The following is a 22,566-nucleotide window of genomic DNA, read 5'->3' on the forward strand; positions in this document are numbered from 1 at the left end:
TTAACCACAGCCATTGTGAGCACTGGATTAGGGCAATTCATCTAGATAGTTAGAGCAGATTAGAACTGCAATTTGAAGACTATTGGCAACAAAAGTAAATGCCCTACTGTACTAAGTAATAAGATTTCAGAAGGCCTTTTAGCAGAAATTATGCAAAACTACACATTTAAACATAAGAATTAAAACCTGGGATTTAAAAAATTCCATTGAAACCCATCAACCTAAAATACTGTCTGACCAAGGGGACACAAATAAGTGTCCAGAGGGTTTTTGCGATTTTGGCATTATCTACACTTTATCAACTTCTAAAATCATCAAATCAAAACTTTATTCCTGTACTCCAACTTAAATCTTAAACACAAACACAGAAGTATAAAGGTTTAAGTAGAGAGCAGTAAATAACTGTACACAAAAAATAATTATCCAAAGATATCTTACAATTCTCATCAAGTTACAAATAGCAAAAATCAAATTATTTAATAAGCATATCTCCAAACAACCATGCCACAAAACACATGATATGAATTTTGCTTCTGCAAGACACAACCTGTAGAATCAATCTGAAGATTAGTTGCATAAAAACATCATTCGCACGCCCAGCTCACTCCCAACCTGCGCAGTGGACAGAGCACCTTCAGTCCTGGGACATTACTCAATGCACAATGATCACCAGACCAGTGAGTCACAGGCCTCCAGCACCAAGCAGCAGAACACTGGGGGCTGTTTTTTAAATGCAATGTCTAACTAGACTTGAAGACAATGACAAAGATGGGAGGAAGGGTCCAAATTGTTTAAGTCCACCATCCCCACTGCTCAAATGAAACACATAATTCTAGTATTCTTTGGCTATGTTTGCACATTTCAGGAACACCAATCTGCCAAGTCTATTTCACTTTTTTTTTTTAAACCAACCTTTCAGCTCCCTAGTCAAACTAGGAATCCAAGTGATAACACTCTTAAACCTACAGCTAAAATCTGGGCGAAAGGACAAGGGTAGAGTCCTACCTAGCATCCACCAAAAGAATTCCAGTCTTTCTACACAGTTATGAAATCAATGACCCAAGGACAGCAAGGTTGGGGTTTAATTCAGAACCAATAAAAGGAACCTATCCAAAGATGAGATCCTTTGACTTTCTGGAGAAAGTAAAATAAATGGATGGAGAGTGGAGTGTAAATTAGCATCCTTGACATACCTCTCCAGGGAGGGGCCATGAACCCTGCACCTAAGGACACATTACCAGAAATACCAGGACATGTAAATTAAAACAGAAGACAGTTCTCCTTAGGGGAGAAACCAGGACAAGAGTCAAGTGGGTACATGCACAGGTTTTCTATTAAAAGCACACCACAACTGGCTGACTGGCCAGGAGGCTTCTGCAGGGCAAAAGGTTCTTAGAACACGCAGGCCCTCCCACCTGGGGAACCAAACACTAGCACCACAAGCACCACAAGCAGCAGCAGCAGCAACAGCAGCAGCTGTAGAAGCAAGAGCTGAACACTGCACCCAAAACACCGCACCCAAGTAAGCTCCCCCACACCAAACGTTCAGGGAAAGGATGCATGTAACAGGAATCTCACAAGGAACCAAAAGCACAAATAAGCAGTGTAAGGCACGCAGAGGCACACCCCTCGCACACACCCACACGAATGCACACAAAGAGGAAAGTGGGAGATCTAGAAGGGCGACTCGATCCTACCTTCTCCGTTTTCAGCTTCTTGATTCGCCTGTGGCTCTCCTCCTCCTCCTCTTCCTTCTTTACCAACATACAGTTTCCCATGAGCCCTGAATCCGGGGCGCTTTTGCTAACTTCCCCTGCAGCCACGCCGCTGCCACTCCCAGCGCCCCCGCAGTGGAAGGGGCTCGCACCACTTCCATTGCTCTTGGCCCCAAAGCCATAGAGGTGCCCCCCAGAAGGGGCCTGGCCGCCACTGCCATTCTGGTGGCCCTGAAGCAGGTCGTGCTTGTCCTTCCTGGATTTCCCCGCATCCTTATCCCGCTTGGCGCCTCGGCTGCTCTGGCTTTTACCTGGCTTCTCCTCCTTGCTCTTCCCGCAGGAGGCCGCCCCCGCGGCGACTGCGGAGGTGCCGGTGCCGGTGCCGTTGCTGTTTGGGTTGCCGCCGCCACCGCCGCTGCTCACACTTTGACCCAGCGCTGAATTCATGCCAGTTGCCTCTCCAGGGCGCCCTTGGACTTCCTGCCTCTTGCCAGTGCTGCTGATCTCGGGAATCCCATACAAGGCAGCAGAAGGCAGAGATTTATTAGCATCCTTAGAAGTTTTACTCCTTTTCACTTTTGATTTGCTGGTCTCTTTGTGTGAATTCCCCTGGGGAGCAGAGGGCTGAACAGAAGCAAATTTTAGGCCATCAGCTAAGGCTGCGGTAGCACCGGCCCCACTGGAGGCCAGACCTCCACAATCCTTAGAGTTGCTGCTGCTAGTGGTACTGGTGGAATTATTCATCTCAAATTTCTGTCTGTCCTTCTCCAAATCAGCGTCCAAATCAATTATTAAATTTCCAACCCCGATTTCCCAATCATCGCCACTGTCATAAGTATCAACCGTATTTGGATCCACACCTTTGCCTGCAGTAGAAATGTTCACTGACATCCTGAAGATGAGCTCTCTAGAATAAAAATCCGATGAACTTTCCTTTGGAGATGAGGGGACATTCGTTTAGCTCCGCTGGGCTTTCTCTTAGGGAAAAAAAATCTTCTAATCTTCCTCTTCTTTTTCCTGCCCCAGGAATGTGTCCAGGGATTTTACACCCTTCAGTCCAGGTCCACCTTTTCCTGTGAAGGGGGGAAAATTCGAATATTTCTTGTCTGGGTGTTACCAGAATAAAAAACGATTAATATTGGGGAGTTGATAAGGGGTACAGGGAAGGATGGAGAGTAAGGTGGCTCGTGTATTGTCTCCACAGTCCAATATCAGATATAAAGGAAAATAACCAAACCCAAAAAACATACCCATGACAGTAAGCATCTTACAGTAGCTTAAAAAGAAAGTCCCTTTAGCAACAACACAAAGATAATCACTTTTTAAAAGGCATTAAAATATCTTAAGGATCTGAGTCCATTTCAGAAAGGTTTAAAAAAAAAAAAAAGGAAAGAGCTTAAGATTTTTTTTCTCATACAAGTGATATCTCAACCCCAGAGACACAGCTTGAACACTCAGACAAGAGGGAGGAACACGGCTTTAAACATCCCTAAACATGTCCTAGATCTTGCAGTTTAAAAGACCAGACCCTGGAAGTTCTCTGAGGTTAGTTTCAGAATGATGTTGCTAAATTTTCCTTATTTCTAATTTTATTACTTCTCTTTACAAATTGTCTGGGCAATCTGGTTTTTGTTCCCAGTAAGGAACAGAAAAAACAACCAATAATCCCCCCCATATACATCCCCTCCCCTCCTATCCTTTCTTCCCCAACAGTTTATACAATTATATTCTTGAAATACACATACACATCTTTAAGAGCATTTCTCTATGAAAAAGAGTGTTAAATAAAAAGTGAAATATCTTCCTTTCGATAAAAAAAAATAAATACATCTAAACAATTCTACCATAGTCCTAGGTCACAAACTTGCTCAATCTGTTAAATATGGTGCTACTGACTGTACAGGGAAACTGATTAAGACATACACTTTAAGTGATCTGCGCCAAGGTGGCCTCAATGACCGCAAATGAGTGTGTGTTTGACAAAGATCAGTTAAAACGGTTTTTAAAGGGATCAGCCCCTTTTTAACAGTTGATTGTCAAGAAAAATAAATAAATATACATACACACACAGACATTGCTTACCTTTAATCCTTTATCATTTTTTAATTAGGCCAGCAAATCAAAATGCCTTTCCCACTCCACTCGGCAAACAAGCCTGTGCCTCATTTTACTTAAACACCAAATGATCAAGAAGGAAGAAACCAAACAACACATCTCAGCCAGAATAATCACTCGATAACATTATTCCACCTCCCCACCCCCCTTTTGGCAAACGGATCAGGAGTCCTTTTCTCCTTAAAAAAAAAAAAAAAGTGTCACTGTACAGCTGGAAGATAATGTTTCACATTCACAACAGAAGCACCAAAGGTTTTTTTTTTCCTCTTAACAAGCATCGAGAATAATAGTTTGTTTTTTTTTAAAAAAAAGAGAGAGCTTAGAGAAAAAAGTTTTCCCAACTTCTCATTCCGCCTTCAGTTCCAGACTTCAGTCACCGTGATCAGTAAGTAATGATCCCATGTAGCAAACCTACAGGCGTCCGCTAGTAACAAGACAGAATGTGCTAACATCGGGATAAATTAGTGAAAGGGAAGAAAGAATAAGAAGAAAGGACTGAAAATCTGGGCTGGATTCCGCCTGTTAGTCGGGAAGTGGCATTTTTCCGCCCGTCCTGACAGATTTGATTTCTTGAACTAACTTAAGAGGAAAGGAGGGGGAAGGAGAGGGGGAGGAGGAGGAGGAGGAAGAGAGGATGGGATGAGAAGGGAGCCGGAGGAGAGAAAGAAAGGGGGGGGAGGGGAGCAGACGATTCGGGGAGCTGATAAACCAGCGCAACAGCTTTCGCCCCGGGCGGGGGGCGGCGGGCGGGGAAGGGAAAATAACGGCGTTTAAAATTGCTTCAGCCTTCGGAACCTAAAGGATGTGATGTTTTCCTGTTTTATGTTGTTTTAAGAAAAAGGAACCGAGTTCCTAGTATAGTCCCGGAGGGGGAAAAATCCGCTGTCGCTCAAGCCAATCAGTCAGGCGGTAATTCGATAATTAGAGTCAAAAAAAGATTTTTTTTAAGGCGACCTTTTCCAGGACAGTTTTCCCCATTTATAGTCGCGGCAAACGGTGCGTCTCCCTTTTATTTATTTTTCTCTCCTCCTCCTCTTTCGCCCACCCCCTCCTGTGTTTAGTCAGATGGCCCCGGAGCTTGGCTTAGTATTTTTAATTAGCTGGCGTTTGGAAGCTAAAAGCAGTAATGAATTGTTGATGGATTGGAAGTGGAGAGTCGCTTTGCTGGAAATGTCGGGGCTGAGAGAGGGGGATGGGCGAGTTAGCAACAACCAACCATCTAAAAGGAGCGATTTTGTTACAGTGCAAGCCTTTCACATCACGTGAGGATCAAGGGCTCAATTGGTTGTCGTGAGAACAAAAATGGTGACAAGCGTATCAAGAAAATACTGATCTGGTCTTTAAAAAAAAAAGCTGAAGGTCTCTCCGCTCCCTCCCCCTGCACACACTCTCCCCACCGCCGCCTACCCATCCACCCCCTGCAGTGGGCGCAGCTACAAGTTATGAATGTGAAACATTTCTCGCAGATCTAGGCTCTCGGAAGTTCGGAAGGAGTGAAATGTAATGAGCACGAGAGCAAAGCAGATGTTTTAAAGAAACACCTTATAAACCTTTCCTCAACTTATCTCCAATTTGTAGGCTTTCCCAAGGGGCCAGGGATAGGGACGCCGGGGCGACGGAGGAGGACACCTCTAAGTTACTTTGGTTTTAGGGAACCCCCTCCTGTCTTAAACAAAGAAAAATATTTTGCTAGCTTCCAAGCCAGGTCCTGTAATAAACACACCATTGTTACTATTTGTGGGTTTGTTTGGGTTGGGTGGGGCTTTTTTTTTTTCTTAATGGTGTTTTTGCTGCTTGCTCTTTTTAAAGGTGGAAAATGGTAATTATAACCATTACATGTAATGGGTGACTATTCCCTTGTTTAATATTAAATTACTGGGCACCAGGATGTGACAGGAGACTGAAATCGTCTTGTTCTGCCCTTGCCCCCATTTTCCTGGCTCGGTTTGGAAGAAGGTCTTGCCCAACTAGGACAGGAGAGGGAGGGGGAGAGGTGAGCCCCAGAATGGACACTGCGGATCAGGATATGTAACTGTGTCACTTTTATTCTCCTTGGGTTAGAGCCCAAAAGGTAATTTACTCTAAGTTACCCCGAGTGCCCAGTCAAGCTTAATTTGTGTGAAGAAGTTACAAATGCTTCACCCTCCACTGGCTAAAATTCACCCTTCTTGGGTGGTTGTTCTCAGTGCAAAAACCAAACCCTGTAACTCGTTCCTCATTTCAATGCATAAAACTCGCACATTCCCCTACATGAAGTCCCCGCTAAGTGCTATATAGAGACACACCACGCAACCGTACTTACGGTCTGTATTGGATCGAGTTGACCTTTTCCTTCTAACTGCATTGAATGTGTTTGGTTGCAGCCGCTTTATTTTGGAAATTATAATCTCTTCAACAAATTTATTATTAAAGAAGATGGACCATCAAATGTCACAGACTGTCCTGTGTATTTTTTTAAAAGCAAAAATTAAAATAAAAAAAGAAAACAAAAATCCCCCTGGTGCACACACACAAGCTTGTTCTGCAACACTGAAATCAGGACTGAAACACAACACACACAGGGGGAGTGGAGCAAAAGGAGCTCTCAGCCTCTATACCTGAAAGGGACTTTTCTTTGTTCCCATTGCCCTTTCGCATCGGGCCAATCAGAGAGCAGCTTTTATGAAACTGGGCTCTCTCATTGGCTAGCTGCTTTCTCTTGGCTACTGTAGGGGGTTGAGAAATACACACGTATAAAACACACACTGAGAGCGGGTGGGGGTGCGGTGGGGGGTGGTTGTGGAGACAAAGCGTTTTATTTTCCAACCAGATTGAGGTAGAGGAGCCTCCTGCAGTAAGAAGGGGGAAAAAACGGTGCGCCCATTTCAATTACTACATCATTCACATAAAACACTTATTAAAACAAATCTCAAACAGGCTGCGAGGAGAGGATGTCGGTAAATACGAGTTTGATTGTGTTATCTGGGGGGAAATAATGTATGTGATCTCTCGGTGGCAGAGGGAAGCCAAATGAGGCACTAGCGCGTAGCGAGGAGAAAAGGGAGGCTGCTGCGTGGAAATGACTGCGAGCGTTTTGCTGGCTTCCCTTCGCTGTTCCAAGGACTCGGCAGCGCGAACTCCCAAGACTGATTTTCTGTGTGGCAGCTTCTGGCTTGCAACCCTCCCCCACCACTTTGCCCTTCTTCCATTTTTTTTCTCCCTGTGTCTCTCTTTTTACTCGCTGATTAAATAAGAAAAATCGATCTGGGGGTAAAGGCGGTGGTGGGGAAACAAGTAACCCTTTTGTTTCCAGTCTTCTGGTCTACCAGCACTGACGCGCGACCGCTGGCAACCATTTAACCGCCACTAAGTGAATGGTTCTTCCCTGGAATTAGTAACAAATCTTTCCCACCTGGCCCTAAGCGGTTCAAAAAAATACAAAATAAAATAAGGTCTCAGCCAACCATATTCACACCTCGGGACAGCCTCATTTTTTTTTTTAAATCTATTTGTGAGAAGTAAAATATACTAGGAAGATTAACCCATTAAACAGTCCCAGTCGGTATTTTTAAACCCACGGTTGTCAGAGTTTCCCTTCCCCCAAATATTTAACCCTACCTTGGGAAGAGGGGGGTGTTAAAATCCTCTGACTGCTACAGAGGACAATCCACCAAGGATACAGAAATATTTTAGAATTTATTGTCGGACAAATGCCAGCAACCAAGTTAATAGGACTCTGAGGTCACAGGATAAGAGAGGTTAATACGAAGTACGTTCAGTATTGTACTGTAACAGCTAATATACTTAAGCTAATGTGTTTGTACATATTAAACCTTTGGAGCACTTTTATTTTTTAATTTTTATTTTCCAGTACTTTAAGGAGCTATAATATGGAAATACTAACGTCAAAAGGTGCTCTGAATTTAATTGAAAGCATCGTGATCCCAAGTATTAAAGATCCAGCACTACTGGGATTGTAACTTCCACGTAACAATTGTAATTTAAGACTGTCTTAACTGAGTCAAATGGACATATAAAGTGAATTACTGCTAGCAGAAGATCTCTCATGACATAAATAGTCAGGAATAACTGTGGATCAATAAAAATATTTGTCATGTGTTTTAAGTTATGTCTACTGACTCATTTTTCAGCTTTCAGTATATTTAGTTCACACATAAAAAAAAATGCCAATTAGTTGTTTCACAACCCAAGATGATGTGATGCTGCAAACAATAAGAGCAGTTTCCACCTTTTCTAGGGTATATTAACTAGAGAAATACAATCCATAATAGTCCTTAAGTCTCCCTAAATAGATTTGTATTCAAATCAAAGCTGTACATTAACAAATAAAATAGGGCAAATTAGATATCTGGTATCCACTCACCTTCCATTTTTAGTTTTGCTATTTGTTTTATATTTTTTAATGTGCAGCTTTTACAATTTGTGTATGTCCCAAAGACAATAATACAGTACCATATGGTGATTTCTAGCTTTTCTTCTTTTAGAAAACTGGTTCCTCAAAGGACCAGATCACTCTTGAGCACTTTCTGTTTCCCTGGAGTATCATCTATATTTCAGCCTTTCGAAGTCTGTGGCTGCCCCATATGTTATAACAGTTTGGAAAAATCAATGGTTAGCTCTTAAAACAACCCGACTTCAAAAGGCATAGAAAAATAAGACCTGGTGAAGTTGGAAAAGGGTAAAAGCACTCCTCCATCATAATCTCTTGGTAAAAGCAAATCACAGGGTCTGCAGCATAGATTTAGTATAACTAAAACCAAAGTATGGACTTCTTAATACTCAAATAATCTAATGCAACTCTAACTTTAACACCTAGCCCTAAATCTTAAATCTTTTGGATAAACCCCACTGGTTAAAGATTAAGGCTTACATGGGCCTCAGTCACATATTTAACCCACATCATTTCCATAAGTTAAAGCATTTTCCTTCCATTCCAACATCTCCACACTCCATTTGCACCCACCCCCATCTCCTGCCCTGCAAGTTCTTCCTGGCGACTTGGATAAACCACAGTTGTTATGCTAGCTTTGCATATGTTTGTTTTGTGTTGTTTGACAAAAGGGCCAATCAAGAGACATCAGAGGGCTATCAGCTAATTGATGACTGACACTAAGATAATTACCAGCTTAGAAAACTGAAGCCACTCCCTTCACAAAATTGGGAAGTTCGACTATGTTTTAGAGAACACAATTTTATGTTTATCTCTTATGAAGATAACAGAACACACCCGTCTCCATACTAATATCTACACGCATATATTTGATAATATTAGTACACTGTTGTATAATACGTACACTTTGTAATTTTACATTTTAATGTGGTAGAGGGGAGGACCTGTCTGGAAGTGAACCTAGGAGGAATGGAGGGGTCAGGAGGAGTATGAGGATAGTGTAGAAGGATCAGGCAAAGGGTGTTGGCCCATCTCCAATAACCACCGTGACCAGCTCTGCCCCTGCACTTACTGCATTGATCAGAAGGTCCTGGCACGAGATTTTTCCTCTTTTTTAAGGGCAGAGTTACACAATGCTGAGGAGGCCCAGGCTTCAAGCAGTAACACAGGAAAACTCTGTGGTCTTTTTTTTTTGGTGTCTATTTCCTCTGATTTCTGGTATATTATTTAGGATCAGATAATTTCTTGGATTTTTGTTTTTTGGAAGGGAGTCTATACCTGGGACTAGATTTTCTAAATCCATGCCAACACTGACATGAAATTTACTCAAGGCCAAGGCAAAAAAGTGGGAAGCAAAGTTATAAAAAAATAAAACATACTTGGAAATGGGCTTAATTTGTGGGGAAAGGAACTTGATTTAGATATATTGAGAAAATTTTTGGCTGTTCAAGAAGATTGTGGAGAAAAAATTCTTATCTGTCTAGGGTTGCTTATGAACAGACCTGCCTCAAGGGAGTGGGCAGGTGACCTGCCCTGGTTTCTAGGGAAAATAGAATTGGTGATTTATTAAACACTAGAAGGCCTTCATTCCTTTTACCTCCAGGTACCATCCCAACTTCCTACCTCTGAAAGGTCTTTTAGAGAAAACTCTCTCTCCCTACCTTCTCACACATGCTTACTAACCCCAACTCAAGTTTCTATGGAGTGTTTTTAACAATATTCATCTCTAGACAAGTGTCACCAAAAAGAAGTGAGCAGTGTTCCTGGTCAAACATTCGATGTTTTTGCAGTATCCTGAAATATCACTGGACCAAAATAAAGTGCCAAGAAGAAGGTGTCCAGTGAAGAGAGAGGACCCTGCACATGAAAACATTTCAGGTCCTTCGGGGGTAAGGGTGGGGGAATCATGTTAGAGAAGAAAGACACCCATGGTGTTCACCCTGCCATGGAAGACTCTCAGGCATTCTGATATACATTTTGTGAATATGGACATTTACATGCACTGTATAACACAGTTGTGTTAACTTTTCAGGTAATTTCTTTTTTTTCTTTTTTAATATATTTTTATTGATTTCAGAGAGAGGAAAGGAGAGGGAGAGAGGGAGATAGAAACATCAATGATGAGAGAGTCATTGATAGAGCCTGCAACTGGAGCATGTGCCCTGACCGGGAATCGAACCCTGGTCGCCTGGATCCCAGGTCGACGCTCAACCGCTGAGCCACGCCCAGCTGGGCTTCAGGTAATTTCTGTGTCCTATTGGCTCACTTTCCATTTAAATTCCGTAGAATATAACAAAGGGACCATACAGTCAAGAGGAGGAAAATAATCACTGTTCACAAATCTTTATAACACAGTTTTACCTAAACAAATTGAAATGACATAAAGCAACTTTTTCATGCTCTGATTTAAGACTACAATGAATTTTAATAGAAAAGACCTATAAAGTGAAAGGAGGTGCTTCTCCCTCTGAGTAGATAGTTCCCCATCCCTTCTCCCAATCCTCAATCTTAAAATAATCAAGAAGGAAAAGCAGCACATCTCATCACTTTTATGCCCTGCAGTTCTAGAGAACCTAGCAAAATACTGCAAAGCAAAATATTGCAAACCAGCACATTCTTCTAAAGGAAAACATTTGTATACTGCTCGCATTGAGAGAATTGCAATGTAGGTCAGTGTTAAGTGTCTGAAATCTTACCTCTGCTTGGCCCAGGCCCTTGTGGTGTGGTGTGGGCTACTATATCTGAATGGCTGCCCAAGCAAGGTCTGTGAATTGGTTAGCAAAGTAAGGCAATTTACATCGCCTGTAATGAAACCATTTCTGGAAAAGGATTTTTCTTTTATGCCAGTGGAGACCGGGTGCGTAAAGAAGATCAAAACACAAGCTACATTTTTTTTTTAACTACTTATTGGAGATTGCTATTGCTGGTTTTATTACAATATGTATTTTACAGATTTAGGTAATAGCCCTGATTTTTCAAATCGACCTCTGTTTAGACATGTTTCACTTTGGGCTGTTTCTTGTCTGCAAAATTACAGTCATTTGCACGTTATTACAGTGAGTAGGAGACAGATTGTATTTAGCGTTGGGTGGGGGAAGGGTTATTATGGGAAGTGATCTGCTACGGTCAGCACATAATTTCAGCCTGAAGAAAATTGCTTCTGAATGGCTGGTCTGTTAGCTAGCCAAGGAATGGTCACTGGGAGAGACTGAAAAATACTTCTGCTTAATCTGCATTATAGAATTATTCCCATTTCCAGAAAGATGGTCTGTGGAAAGAATGATTGTAAAATAAATTTTAAAACTTGTAGGTAAAATATTGTCACTGCTCTGTTTGGCTGTAAAACAACTACAACGAAATACAACCATCAAGCAGGAGTGAGCCAAAAGGCAGCAAGATACAGACATTAAATTCTACTCCTTCCTTGCCTCCCTTTCCCTGCTCCCCCTTTTATCATTTTTTGAAACCTCTATGACTTACAGTGGATTATTTATATATGTGTAAAAATCTGTGAGAGTAATACTAACGCATTGGTAAATGTATCTCTAGTTTGCGTGTGTGTGTGCGTGTCAGGAAAAATACCTAATATAGCTTCTTTTAGGAGAGCGGGAGAGTAACAGAACCCCCTTAACTATGAAAGTATCTTACATACTTTTGGGGCTAGAATTTAAGGATTTCCCCATATTTTACAAACTACATTCTATTTGTGTGTATTTCACAAAGCCGACAGATTAATAAAGCAAAGTGACTTATCAGAAGTATAAACCCCTGTCTAATCTGTCACTTAAACCCTTATAAATCTCCTAGGAAGTCTTAACGTATTTGGTTGGAAAAAATCAGGAGACTAATGTTTATTTTAAAGAAAACTAGAGGAGTACCATTATACTCAGCTCCTTTGGCTGCTGAATATCACTTTTGTTGTGAACAACTGTGCCTCTTTTGTTTTCAAAACAAGCTTTCCTAAAGGATGAATCACTACAATCACTTGGAGAGTATGCGATAAACAACAGAAAGCCAGAAAGGGGTTTTGCTGTTTTCTCAGCCCAGGGCTTCCTCCCCACCCTCGGCCCGCCGAGCCAGCCCGCCAGCCAATCATCATTATGGAAATGTGGTTCTCAGCGTCCTGATTGGCTGGCTCCGGGGCCAGGGTGCTACGGTCCAAGCCGGCCTGTTCTGGGACTCTTCTTCCAAAATTATTTTCTAATCGCTTTTCTCTTCTTTTCTCTTTTCTTTTCCTGTCTTTTCTACTCTTTTTCCTGCCTTCTTTTCTTTCCTTCTGTCTTCTCTTTTTAAGATTTTTTAAATCAGCCAAGGAAGCACCTTGTATTTTTTTAAAAAACACCTTTACACATAATGATGATGTTGGGGATCTGCTAAGAATAGAATTTAATGTATGAGGACATTTCCTCTAACCATATTTTAATGTTTTTTGTTTATTTGGGTACTTAGGGTGTTTCCTTGGATTTTAGAAGAATCCCATAAAAGTTAAATGAACAAATTGCTCTAACATATGCTTTAATTTTTATATTCTAAACATTATCTGTCCTGACTAGAATTTTTCTCTGATATTTAAAAAATTAAGATTCAATTAGAACAGTTTTAATTTAATACTGGAAAGTAGTCATGTCAGACCATTTTTAGAAGCAAAGGAGACAATGCATTTTTCTTTATAATTGAGATGTTACATATTACCGATCATTTTAAAAGATGTTTTAAAATTTTACATCATTACCCTCAAAGACTAGTTAGTACCTGCCTTAAAGATGCACAGCTCTTTCAAGCTTAGAAGAGGTTTTTAATTCAAGAAAGTGAATAATAATGGGAAATATAGGTGTAACTTACCCTGTTCAGAAACTTTTCTTAATTTAATCTTCATAGCAGCCCCATGAGATAAGTACTGTTATCATCAGAGGAGGAAACTGAGACATAGAAAAGACAAGTCGTTTTTTCAAGTATCAAAGTCAAATCTTGGTGGAGCCAAGATTTAATGTAGGGAGTCTAGCCTGTGCCTGGATGCTTAACCACTGCACTGGACGGCCACTAAAACATGACACCAGACAACAATTCCACCCATTTTTTTGAAAAGAGAAAATAGAACTAATGCAGGTGACAGACAACTTCTCTTCCTAAAAGAATAATGCATTTAAATGCTTTTCAATCAAAGAAAACCCATGTGGTCATTTTTCACCAGAGATCAATATTATGCCAAGCAGAAGAAGTGGCACCTAAGACTCAGCACTTTTTCTTTAATCAGTTTTTGTTATTACTCAATAGGAATTTTTAATCATTAAAAAAATTACCATAATGGGTGGCAAAGTGAGGTTAAAAATGACATAAGACTGGTCATTGTTGACACTGGTGGTGCATACATTGGAGTCATAATATTATTCTTTATGTAATACACACACATATTTGAAAATTTCTCTATTAAAAATTAAAAGAAAAAAGTTATTAGGCTCAGATAAGGAAGGAGCTATTCAGAAACATAGTTTATCTCTTGGCTTTGGAGCATTTTTGGTATTAGTCCAATAAGGTAAAATTGTCTCAACTGACACTGTTGTAACATAAAAACAAGCAGCAGATTAGACTTGCTTCCTACCATTTGCTTGCTCCAGTTTTTATTTGTTTACTTGCTTTAGTTCAAAATTACTTGCTAGGCCATATATGGTGAAAATTCTTAATGTTTCTATTTATATTTTCAACATGCACTTAGGGGACTCAATCGAACACTTTATAACTTTTTTATATAAACTGTATTTCAATCAAGAAAGAAAAAAATCAATCCCATGTAGAAATATATTCAATAGAAATTAAGGAATGAAGATTCAATATTTTATTAGAAGTATATTATATATTGGAAGAAAAAAATTTGGTAATTTAGATTTCTTTAGTGCACGTTTACTGTCTTATTCAAAGAGAGTTGTAGAAATGAAGCCAACAGTTCAGACACAGAATTAAATTTTTATATAAAATAGCAACATGCAGTGAAAGACACTGTGTAATATAAGCAACATTGAACAGAATTAAACTAACTGAAGAGAAAAAATGTTTAATCTTTTCACAAAGAAGGCTATGACACTGAGATTAAAAAGAGCATTGAAGAAGATGAAATCATGGTAATAGTTACTGTTCTTAACAAATAGGATATCATTTTGTGAAATAATGAGATTATAACACAAGGAGTCACTGATAAAACTGTTATAGCAGAAAATGTATAAATCATTAAATATAATGAGATTTAACTATCACTGTGAGAGAAATTATATGTAATTAAAAAAAAGAATAGAATATAAAAAGAAAGCAATGTTTCTATGCATGGTTCCACATTACTAAAAGTCTAGTGATAAAAGAGGAAAGTATTTCTGAGTCTATTAATAAATTATGGACACAATTATCATTAATTATAATAACAATAGTCCTCTCAAACCCAGACGCATGTCCTATCAACCTTTCGTTTTATTTAACAAACACCCGCAGAGCACACTCTGGGAAAGTCACTATGCTAAGTGTTTCACAAATAGTAATTCATTTCCTGGGATGAAGTTTGAGACAGTCATTCAACAAACTTCTACTGTGTTTACATGTTCACAGAAGACACAAACAGGAGTAAGACGTCATCTCTGCTCTTGAGATGCTTCAAGTTTTGTAGATGGCTTATAAGACCCTTGCCAAATTCCAAAAAGGATTTGATTTATGATAATAAATACAAAAAGTATCACTTTGGGGAAGAACAGCTCACTTTGTCTAAGGAATCAGTACGGGCTCTAGGGAAGAAGTAGGCTGAATTGTTGTGCTACATTAGGATGAAGATGGAAGGAAGGTCAAGCCAGGCAGAGGAAACACAGAAAACACAGGTATAGAGGTGAAGAATAGGCCAGCAGTGTGGGCTCAGCTTAGCTGGGTCATAGGGGCCCTGGACAGGAGGAATGGTGGTCAGGGCACAATGCTTGGTGAACAGGGCACCTGGCTTTGTGCTGTATCCGCCTAAGAAAGGGTAGTCTTTTATAATGTATAAAAGGGTGCACTCAGCCAGGCTGGATTGAAAGGAATGCCTTTACCCCCTATAATGAAGAATTTGAGGTTATCACAAGGCAATGAATGGACTAGCTCTAGCAGGACTATGGAAAACTCTTGAATCTTTTAGAAGTTAATTTACAGCCACATATATGTCAGAAAAGGTCCAGGAAGTAGTCAATGAATTATATCATCCATGCCTGCCTGAATTCTTGGAAATTGTAATGGTCAAAAATGTTTATAAAATTAATGAACTTATATTGAAACTCTATATGCAAGAATAGTAGAAAGGATTTCCCAAAAATGTAGGGGACAGTAACGGTTAATGACCAGCTCAAGGTGCATTGCGATAATATTCAAGCCAACAAGGATGTCAAGTGGACAAACAATAATGAGAAGCATGGAATAAACCAAATAGGAACCTAGAAACCCTCAACTTAGAAAGTAAAAATTCTACAAGTATAGTCTACAGCCAAATTCAACTAACCAGAGCAGGAACAGGTCTTTATGAATGAAAACCTGTTGAAAGACAGGTCTTTATGAACAAAAACATGTTGATTGAAGCAACAGTTAACGTCAACAAATAGAACAGAAGGTCAAAAATGGGATCCCTGGCGAGCACCAATATCTAAGTTTGGAGCAGAAAGTAGAACTGTTTGAGTGATGAATGAGTGAGCAGAGAGATTAAAAAAAAAAACAAAACACAAAAAAACAACTAGGTAAAGGGTACTCCTAAGAAGGAGAGAGTGATCAATAATTCCAGTTGCATCAGGGAAATTAAATAAGTTTAGGACTGAAAGCGTTCATTAGTTTTTGTTTGGGGAAGAGCTTAATGATTGTAAAATGGTAGCAAAAACAATGGGTTCAGAACCGAAATACAGGGGAGGAAAGAGATTAAATGAAGCTTATTCTTTTTAGAAGCTTGTTGTTGAAAGGGAATAGAAAAGCATAGTTTGAAGAAAGAGCCTGGGAGAATTTTATTGTTTTGTACTTTTCTAATATGAAACAGCCTTCAACATACATTTTGAGAGGAGTCAGTAGAGAGAGTAGTTGAAATTTTAGAGGTTAATTGATAAAGACCCTAACTGAGAATATTGGGAAAAGGAAGGGGACCATTCAGTTGTGTCAGTTGTGTCTACAGTGAGACCATTTGGTCATTTCCAGCATAGGAAATTCAAACTGGAGGGAGTGAGTGGAGACTTACGGAGCTGCTTCAGCAAGGCGACTGCCCCTGTGGCAGCAAAGCAGCAGTCTAAGGACATCAGTGAGACCCAGAAGGTCTCAGCAGGCAGAGATAGCTAACATGAGTAGAGCCTGAGATCATTAGAATTTTTTATTCAAACACCTACAGCTCTTAATAATTCAGTATATCCTATAATTTTCTGGGAAGCTGATGAGTTAAGGGGAAGGAAAGCTAGCCTGGGATATTAGAACAGATTAATTTTGTTAAAGTATAAACATTTAATGAGTATGTTATTGTAAATTAGTTTCTCCTTTTGAAAACTGGGTTTCGATGACAAAAATAAGAAGGAACTTTAGGGCTTTTCTTTACATTCTAACTTTACATCCCATTGGGTCATATTTGTCTAAGGTAAAGGATTCTGCTTTACCCAAATAGCTATACTTTTAAACAAAATTAAATGTTTGTCATTGATCCAGATTTGAGGCACTTGCCTCAATGCAAAGTGGAGCTGCTCACATTAAAATCTCACTACTGCTCGGCTGGTGTGGTTCAGTGGCTGAGCATCGACCTAGGATCCAGGAGGTCGCAGTTTGATTCCGGGCCAGGGCACGTGCCCGGGTTGTGGGCTCGATCCCCAGTGAGGGGCGTGCAGGAGGCAGCCGATCAGTGACGACTCTCTCATCATTGATGTTTCTCTCTCTTTCCGTCTCTCTTCCTCTCCCTGAAATCAATAAAGACTTTTTTAAAAAAAAATCACTACTTCATTTTGCTTTGTTATTTTATTCATTCACTTAAATATCATTTATTAAATACCAATTATATTCCAGACACTGTGCTAGATTTGATATACACACACACAAACCCAACTTTGTTGGTTAAATCTTGAAAAAGACCCACTTTTTCTATTTTATTTTCAAATATATATTTTTTTAAGTTGGGTGGTCACTTAGGGATGAATGTAATTCTACAAAATCATTAACCTTTCACTCCAGAAACAAGAAACTAATTAATGGACTTCCTGTATCCCTTAGCTGAGACATAAGTCAGTATCAAAAAAACAGAGCCCAGATGTCCAGTTCCAGGACCCAGGTTTTCAAAACCTCAGGTAACCCCAGGTCACAAACAAAAACTTCCAAGATAAGCCTTTTTCAAGAAGAAGACAAAACAAATACAAGTTGCAAACTCAGCAGCTAGCTCAGAAACTTGATTTCAGTTCAATAAAATAAATGGTAAGAAAGAACAAAGTTCCTAGGATGATAAATATCATTTTGCAGCCAATAGAATCAAACTATATATTAAAGATGATTATACAAATATTCTAAACATCTTTTCCAAAACATTCAGATATTCTAAAGGAAAAAATAATTTGGAGTGATGTATGATTCTCAAGAGGAATCAGAAAAGAATTATGGAAGCCAGGAAATATTGTAGCTCTGGAAAAATATTATACAAAGAAATAATATAAGGATTGGATATGCATGTAATATATGGTAATAGCACTAAAACTATTAAATGAATTAGCAGTGGAAAAACAGGTTACCAAGCATTTTTCAGATCTTTAAATACATATCCTTGTTCCCTTTGGAAAAGTTTGTCATATAATTAGTGTATGACTTTAAGAAAAATTTTATCAGGATATAATTGCTAGACCATAAAATTTACCCATTTTAAGTGTACAGTTTAATGAATTTCAGTGTATTTACAGAATTTTGCAGCCATTACCACGTTTAGAGTATTTTTATCACCCTGAAAAGTAAAAAGTAGCCTTGTGCCTGTTTAAAGTCACTAATGGGGTTTTTAATAATTTTAGAAGCAACATTTAATGATTCAGTACACTAGAAAGTGGTATTCACATAAAAGTTATGATCGGAAAATGAGCTTACTATTTAAACATATGACCATTACCATATAAAATATTCACCTTTTGGAAACATCTGGATAAGCCTTTATAGAACTTGATATGGAAAGACTAAGATGATAAAGTGAAATCCTGATATATAATTAATAATTATGACAGTTTTTGGTGTTTTGTTGTTGTTTTTTGATTTTGGGTTTTTTTTTGCCATTCAACTCTGAATTTACCCTTTTTGCCTGCTTTGTAAAAGTGGATCTGACCCCTTCAAATACTTGTCCTTGCCAGCTGGCCCAATGTTGAAGCTTGTTAGTAGAGAGCACTAGAGAGACACTGCAGAAGGAAAGGGCCTTGCCTGCTGGTTCTAGCACAGCCACTTGGGGGGCTCCTGCAGCCGGGGTGGCCACTGAGCGCCAAGCTCCTGCCGCATACACTAGCCTTACGGTGTCCAGCGACCAGCGGCTTCCTACGGCCATATTGCAGCGACATGCCTCTTATGAGGCACCTCCAAGAGCTTTCTCCAACACACAGGTTTCTGAGGGAGGGTTTCCTACAAGTTCTGCTGGCATGGCCCCACGGTGGCTTCTTTGCCATCCAGTGAGCCAAGGCCATATTGTCTCCAAATAGGTCTGCATCCGAGCTCTGGGTGCATGGGGGAGAGAATTCTCCCTGCATCTTTATCTCCATACTAGGGATAGTTGCTATACTATATTGTTATTTCTGATATTATATTATATATCTGTTATTCTTGTATTATTTAAAGTTCTTTTAACTTCTTACCAGCCTATGTCGATTACTACAATCCCATTATAATTAATAATTATTTATATTAAACTTTCCTGTTCAACTTACTATTTGGTTTCTTTCCCTGATTAGATGCAGACTGATATAAAGACATAGCGTGAGCCAGAGATACATGCTTTTTAAAAAATCTTTATAATCATTCCCTAATCAAAAAACAGTTTACTTTAATATTCACTTACTATAAACCAATAATTATATCTAATATCTAGAAAGATATGGCTCAGTTTAGGAAGAGAATGTACACTAATTATGAACAAAAAAATCAATAACAATGTTGAGTTATGGTAGACCAAACATGGACCAGAACTGAAGGCACCTGAGAATCTTGATCATTTTAGCTACTGTTCTAATTATCTACAGCTATGTAGCTAGCAATACCCCCAAATTTAGTGGCTTAAAATAACAACCAATTTTATATATTTCATGATTTTAAGGGTCAATAATAAGAGCAGGACCTGCTGATGAATCCTTCCGTTTCATGTGGTGTTAACAGAGGCACATGGCGGTAGTCAGCTGGAGCATGGGCTGGTCTATAGGGTGGAAGACATCCTCACACATATTTCCAGCACCTCGGGGAGATGCCTAGAGGGCTGAGCTCAGCTGAGAGTGTCATTCCAGCCTGGAGCCTCAGGATAGACTCCTTATGTGGCACCTCAAGACTCTAACAAGAGTGAGTGTCCTAGTAAACAAAGTGATAGCTGCCTAGCCTTTTATCACCCAACCTTGGAAGATACATAAGTCACTTCTCTGGTGACCAAGTATCCTGGTTTATCTGGTTCTGAGTTGTTTCCTGGGGGATTTGCAGGCTAAATCCAGGACAGCCCTGGGAAACCCAGAACAGTTGGTAAACCTTGTTGAAGTGGTCACAGGGGGTCTATGGGAGCATGTCAAAGAACTTGAAACTATGTTTTAGTGTATGTGCTGCAGAAGGGAGCACTTGAAGCTATGTTTTAAAAAACACCCAGCCAGTTAATCTCTCTGAGACTCTATTTCCTTAATTCAAAGAAATTAGAGATTTTTTAGAAAGCAGCTTCTAAACTCTGATCCAGATCTAAATTTTGATTCTATCAATGGGAGACAGAAAAGGAATCAAGAATTATTGTTGGGCTGCAACAAACTCCTTGTGCATTTAGGGTACAAACAGATTATTGTATTCAGAGAAACTCACACCACTTTTTCTCTGATTTATTTATAAAATTTCAAAACGTGTGCCATGTGGATCTTCTTTTAATGAATCTTGCTCAGCAAACCTGAAACTCTTTTAATTAGCAGACTTATTTGTCTTCAGTTCTGGGAATTATTCTTGATTATCTTATTTCTTCCATCACCTCTATTCTACCTATCTAGACATCTTATTTAATAAATGTGTAAAATTCTGGAAGCACCGTCTGTGTTTTTAACTATTTTTTTATACTTTTCATAATTTGTTTGTATTATTTTTGCTAGGGCTGCCATAATAAAATAACACCGACTAGGTGGCTTAAACAACAGAAATTTATTTTTTCACAATTCTGGAGACTAGAAGTCCAAGATCAAGGACTCTTCCCTTGGTTTGGAGGTGGCTGCCTTCTTGCTGGGTCCTCACATGGCCTTTCTTCTGTGGGCATGCTTCCCTGGTATGTCTTTTTGTGTGTCCAAATTTCCTCTTGTTATAAGGACACTCTTCAGATTTCATTAGGGCTCACTAGCAAGATCTAATTTAAACGTAAGTACCTCTTAAAAGACCTTATCGCCCGGCCAGCATGGCTTAGTGGTTGAGCATCGACCTATGATCCAGGAGATCTCAGTTGGATTCCCCGTCAGGGCACATGCCCGGGTTGTGGGGCTTGATCCTCAGCAAAGGGTCTGCAGGAGGCAGCCGATCAATGACTCTCTCTCATCATTGATGTCTCTATCTCTCTCTCCCTCTCCCTTCCTCTCTCCAAATATAGCCATATTTTGAGGTAGTGGGGTCAGGGCTTCAACACATGAATTTTGGAGGAACATAGTTGAACCACGACATTATCCTTTGCCTTACATTCTGATAGAAACACTGGGTTCAATTTCCCTGCTCATTAACTGGATCATAACACATCCATTTTGCTATTTCTCCTATTTAAGATTTTTATTTCAATAATAGTAACTTTTATTTCCAAAAGTTACTGTGTTTCTTTTTCATATCAGCCTATTCTTTTGTATATACAATATTCTCTTGACTCTTTCAAAATATTTTTTATGATTTAAATACATGATTCTATAATTTATGATTTTTCCCTTAGGACTTAGTTCTTCTGCAACCTGAATCTTGAGCCTCTTTTTTCAAAGTGTTTTTCTTCAAATGTTTGGTTATATCTCACTATCTAGGAGGGAAGAGTGGGCTTCTGGCTTATCTTCAGGGTTGGGTGTTCCTCTTAGCATTTGTAAGTTGTCTGGGGGGCTGCCACCTATAAGAATTACTACTTCAGAGGCCCCTATTCAAGCTTTTATCCTAGGAGGAAATGCTGTATAAAAGGTAAGGAGGGCAACTGAATCCAGCATCTATTTCCCCCCTCAGTGGACTTTGTGTTACATAGGGTTTCTCTCCAAGTTGAACTCACATGCCAGAGGCCTTCACTAGCCATTTCTTATTTTGTTTCAAAAGCAGTTAGAGTAATAACCTGGAAGTAGGAAGCTTTGTTTCCAGCAGTTCAGATGATGTGGCAAAGAAGCAAAGAGTTGGACCCTACTGGTGAAGCTTTTCCAAACACGGTTCTTTGGGAGCCCTGAGGGTTACACTGTTGAATTCAATAAACGTTAGGCCCTTGTTGAGATTACTGATATCACCTTTGTAGAAGCTTTCATCTTTCCTGGTTTCCATCGCCACTGGTTCCTCTCTTCCAGGAATTTTTCAAAATATATAGTAACCCTTGTTGTTTGGTAACACTCTTAAAGGTGATTTCTGTCATTTCAATGGATTTTTGAGTGGAAGGGAGTTATATACGTATGCTTAGGACATTATTTTGATATAATCCCTATTGAATTTCAAATGAAAGAAATAAAAGGAATCAAGCTAATTTTAAAAATATTTTTTAAAGGATATAATACATAGGTACCTAAAGTAAAAAAGCCTAAGCTTTCTGTCAACTTCCTCCTAACCACATTCCCTCCTCCAGTAGAAACTTCTCCCAGTAGTTCACCATGTACCTTTCCACACATTTTTTCCATGAATTTACAAGCATATACATGATAGGTAGAGTTTTTTTCTTGCTAAAACTGGAATTGCACTATTACAACTTTTCTGCAATTCCGTTTCCACTTAAGAATAATTGATAAACATCTTCCCAGGTCAGTATATATAAAGGATCTCATTCTTTTGATGGCTGCATGATATCTTTAGGATGGAAATACTGCATTATTATGTCAATTCTCCAATTGAGGGATTCTATGGACTGAATATTTATGTTCCCCCACCCCAAATTCATGTATTGAAATTCTAAGGCTCAAAAAAAGAGAGACAGAGAGAGACAGAGAGAGA

At 39.3% G+C, this 22,566-nt stretch overlaps 1 protein-coding gene across 4 annotated transcripts in view; it reads right to left on the bottom strand.

Moving 5' to 3' along the window:
- Positions 1–6,433, bottom strand: part of ZNF608 (zinc finger protein 608) — a 103,106-nt gene extending 96,673 nt beyond the window's left edge. For 2 of the 4 annotated variants that reach the window (XM_087815528.1, XM_087815529.1), the window contains exon 1: positions 1,698–3,789. In XM_087815528.1, the coding sequence (XP_087671654.1) occupies positions 1,698–2,606 (909 nt within the window). In that variant the 5' untranslated portion in view covers positions 2,607–3,789. The other 2 variants (XM_016217767.2, XM_016217766.2) reach the window with 2 other exon arrangements.
- Between the last annotated feature and the right edge of the window lie 16,133 nt (positions 6,434–22,566).

This window comes from Miniopterus natalensis, chromosome 3 (assembly GCF_054644295.1).
Source record: "Miniopterus natalensis isolate mMinNat1 chromosome 3, mMinNat1.hap1, whole genome shotgun sequence".
In the NCBI taxonomy this organism is placed as follows: domain Eukaryota; kingdom Metazoa; phylum Chordata; class Mammalia; order Chiroptera; family Miniopteridae; genus Miniopterus; species Miniopterus natalensis.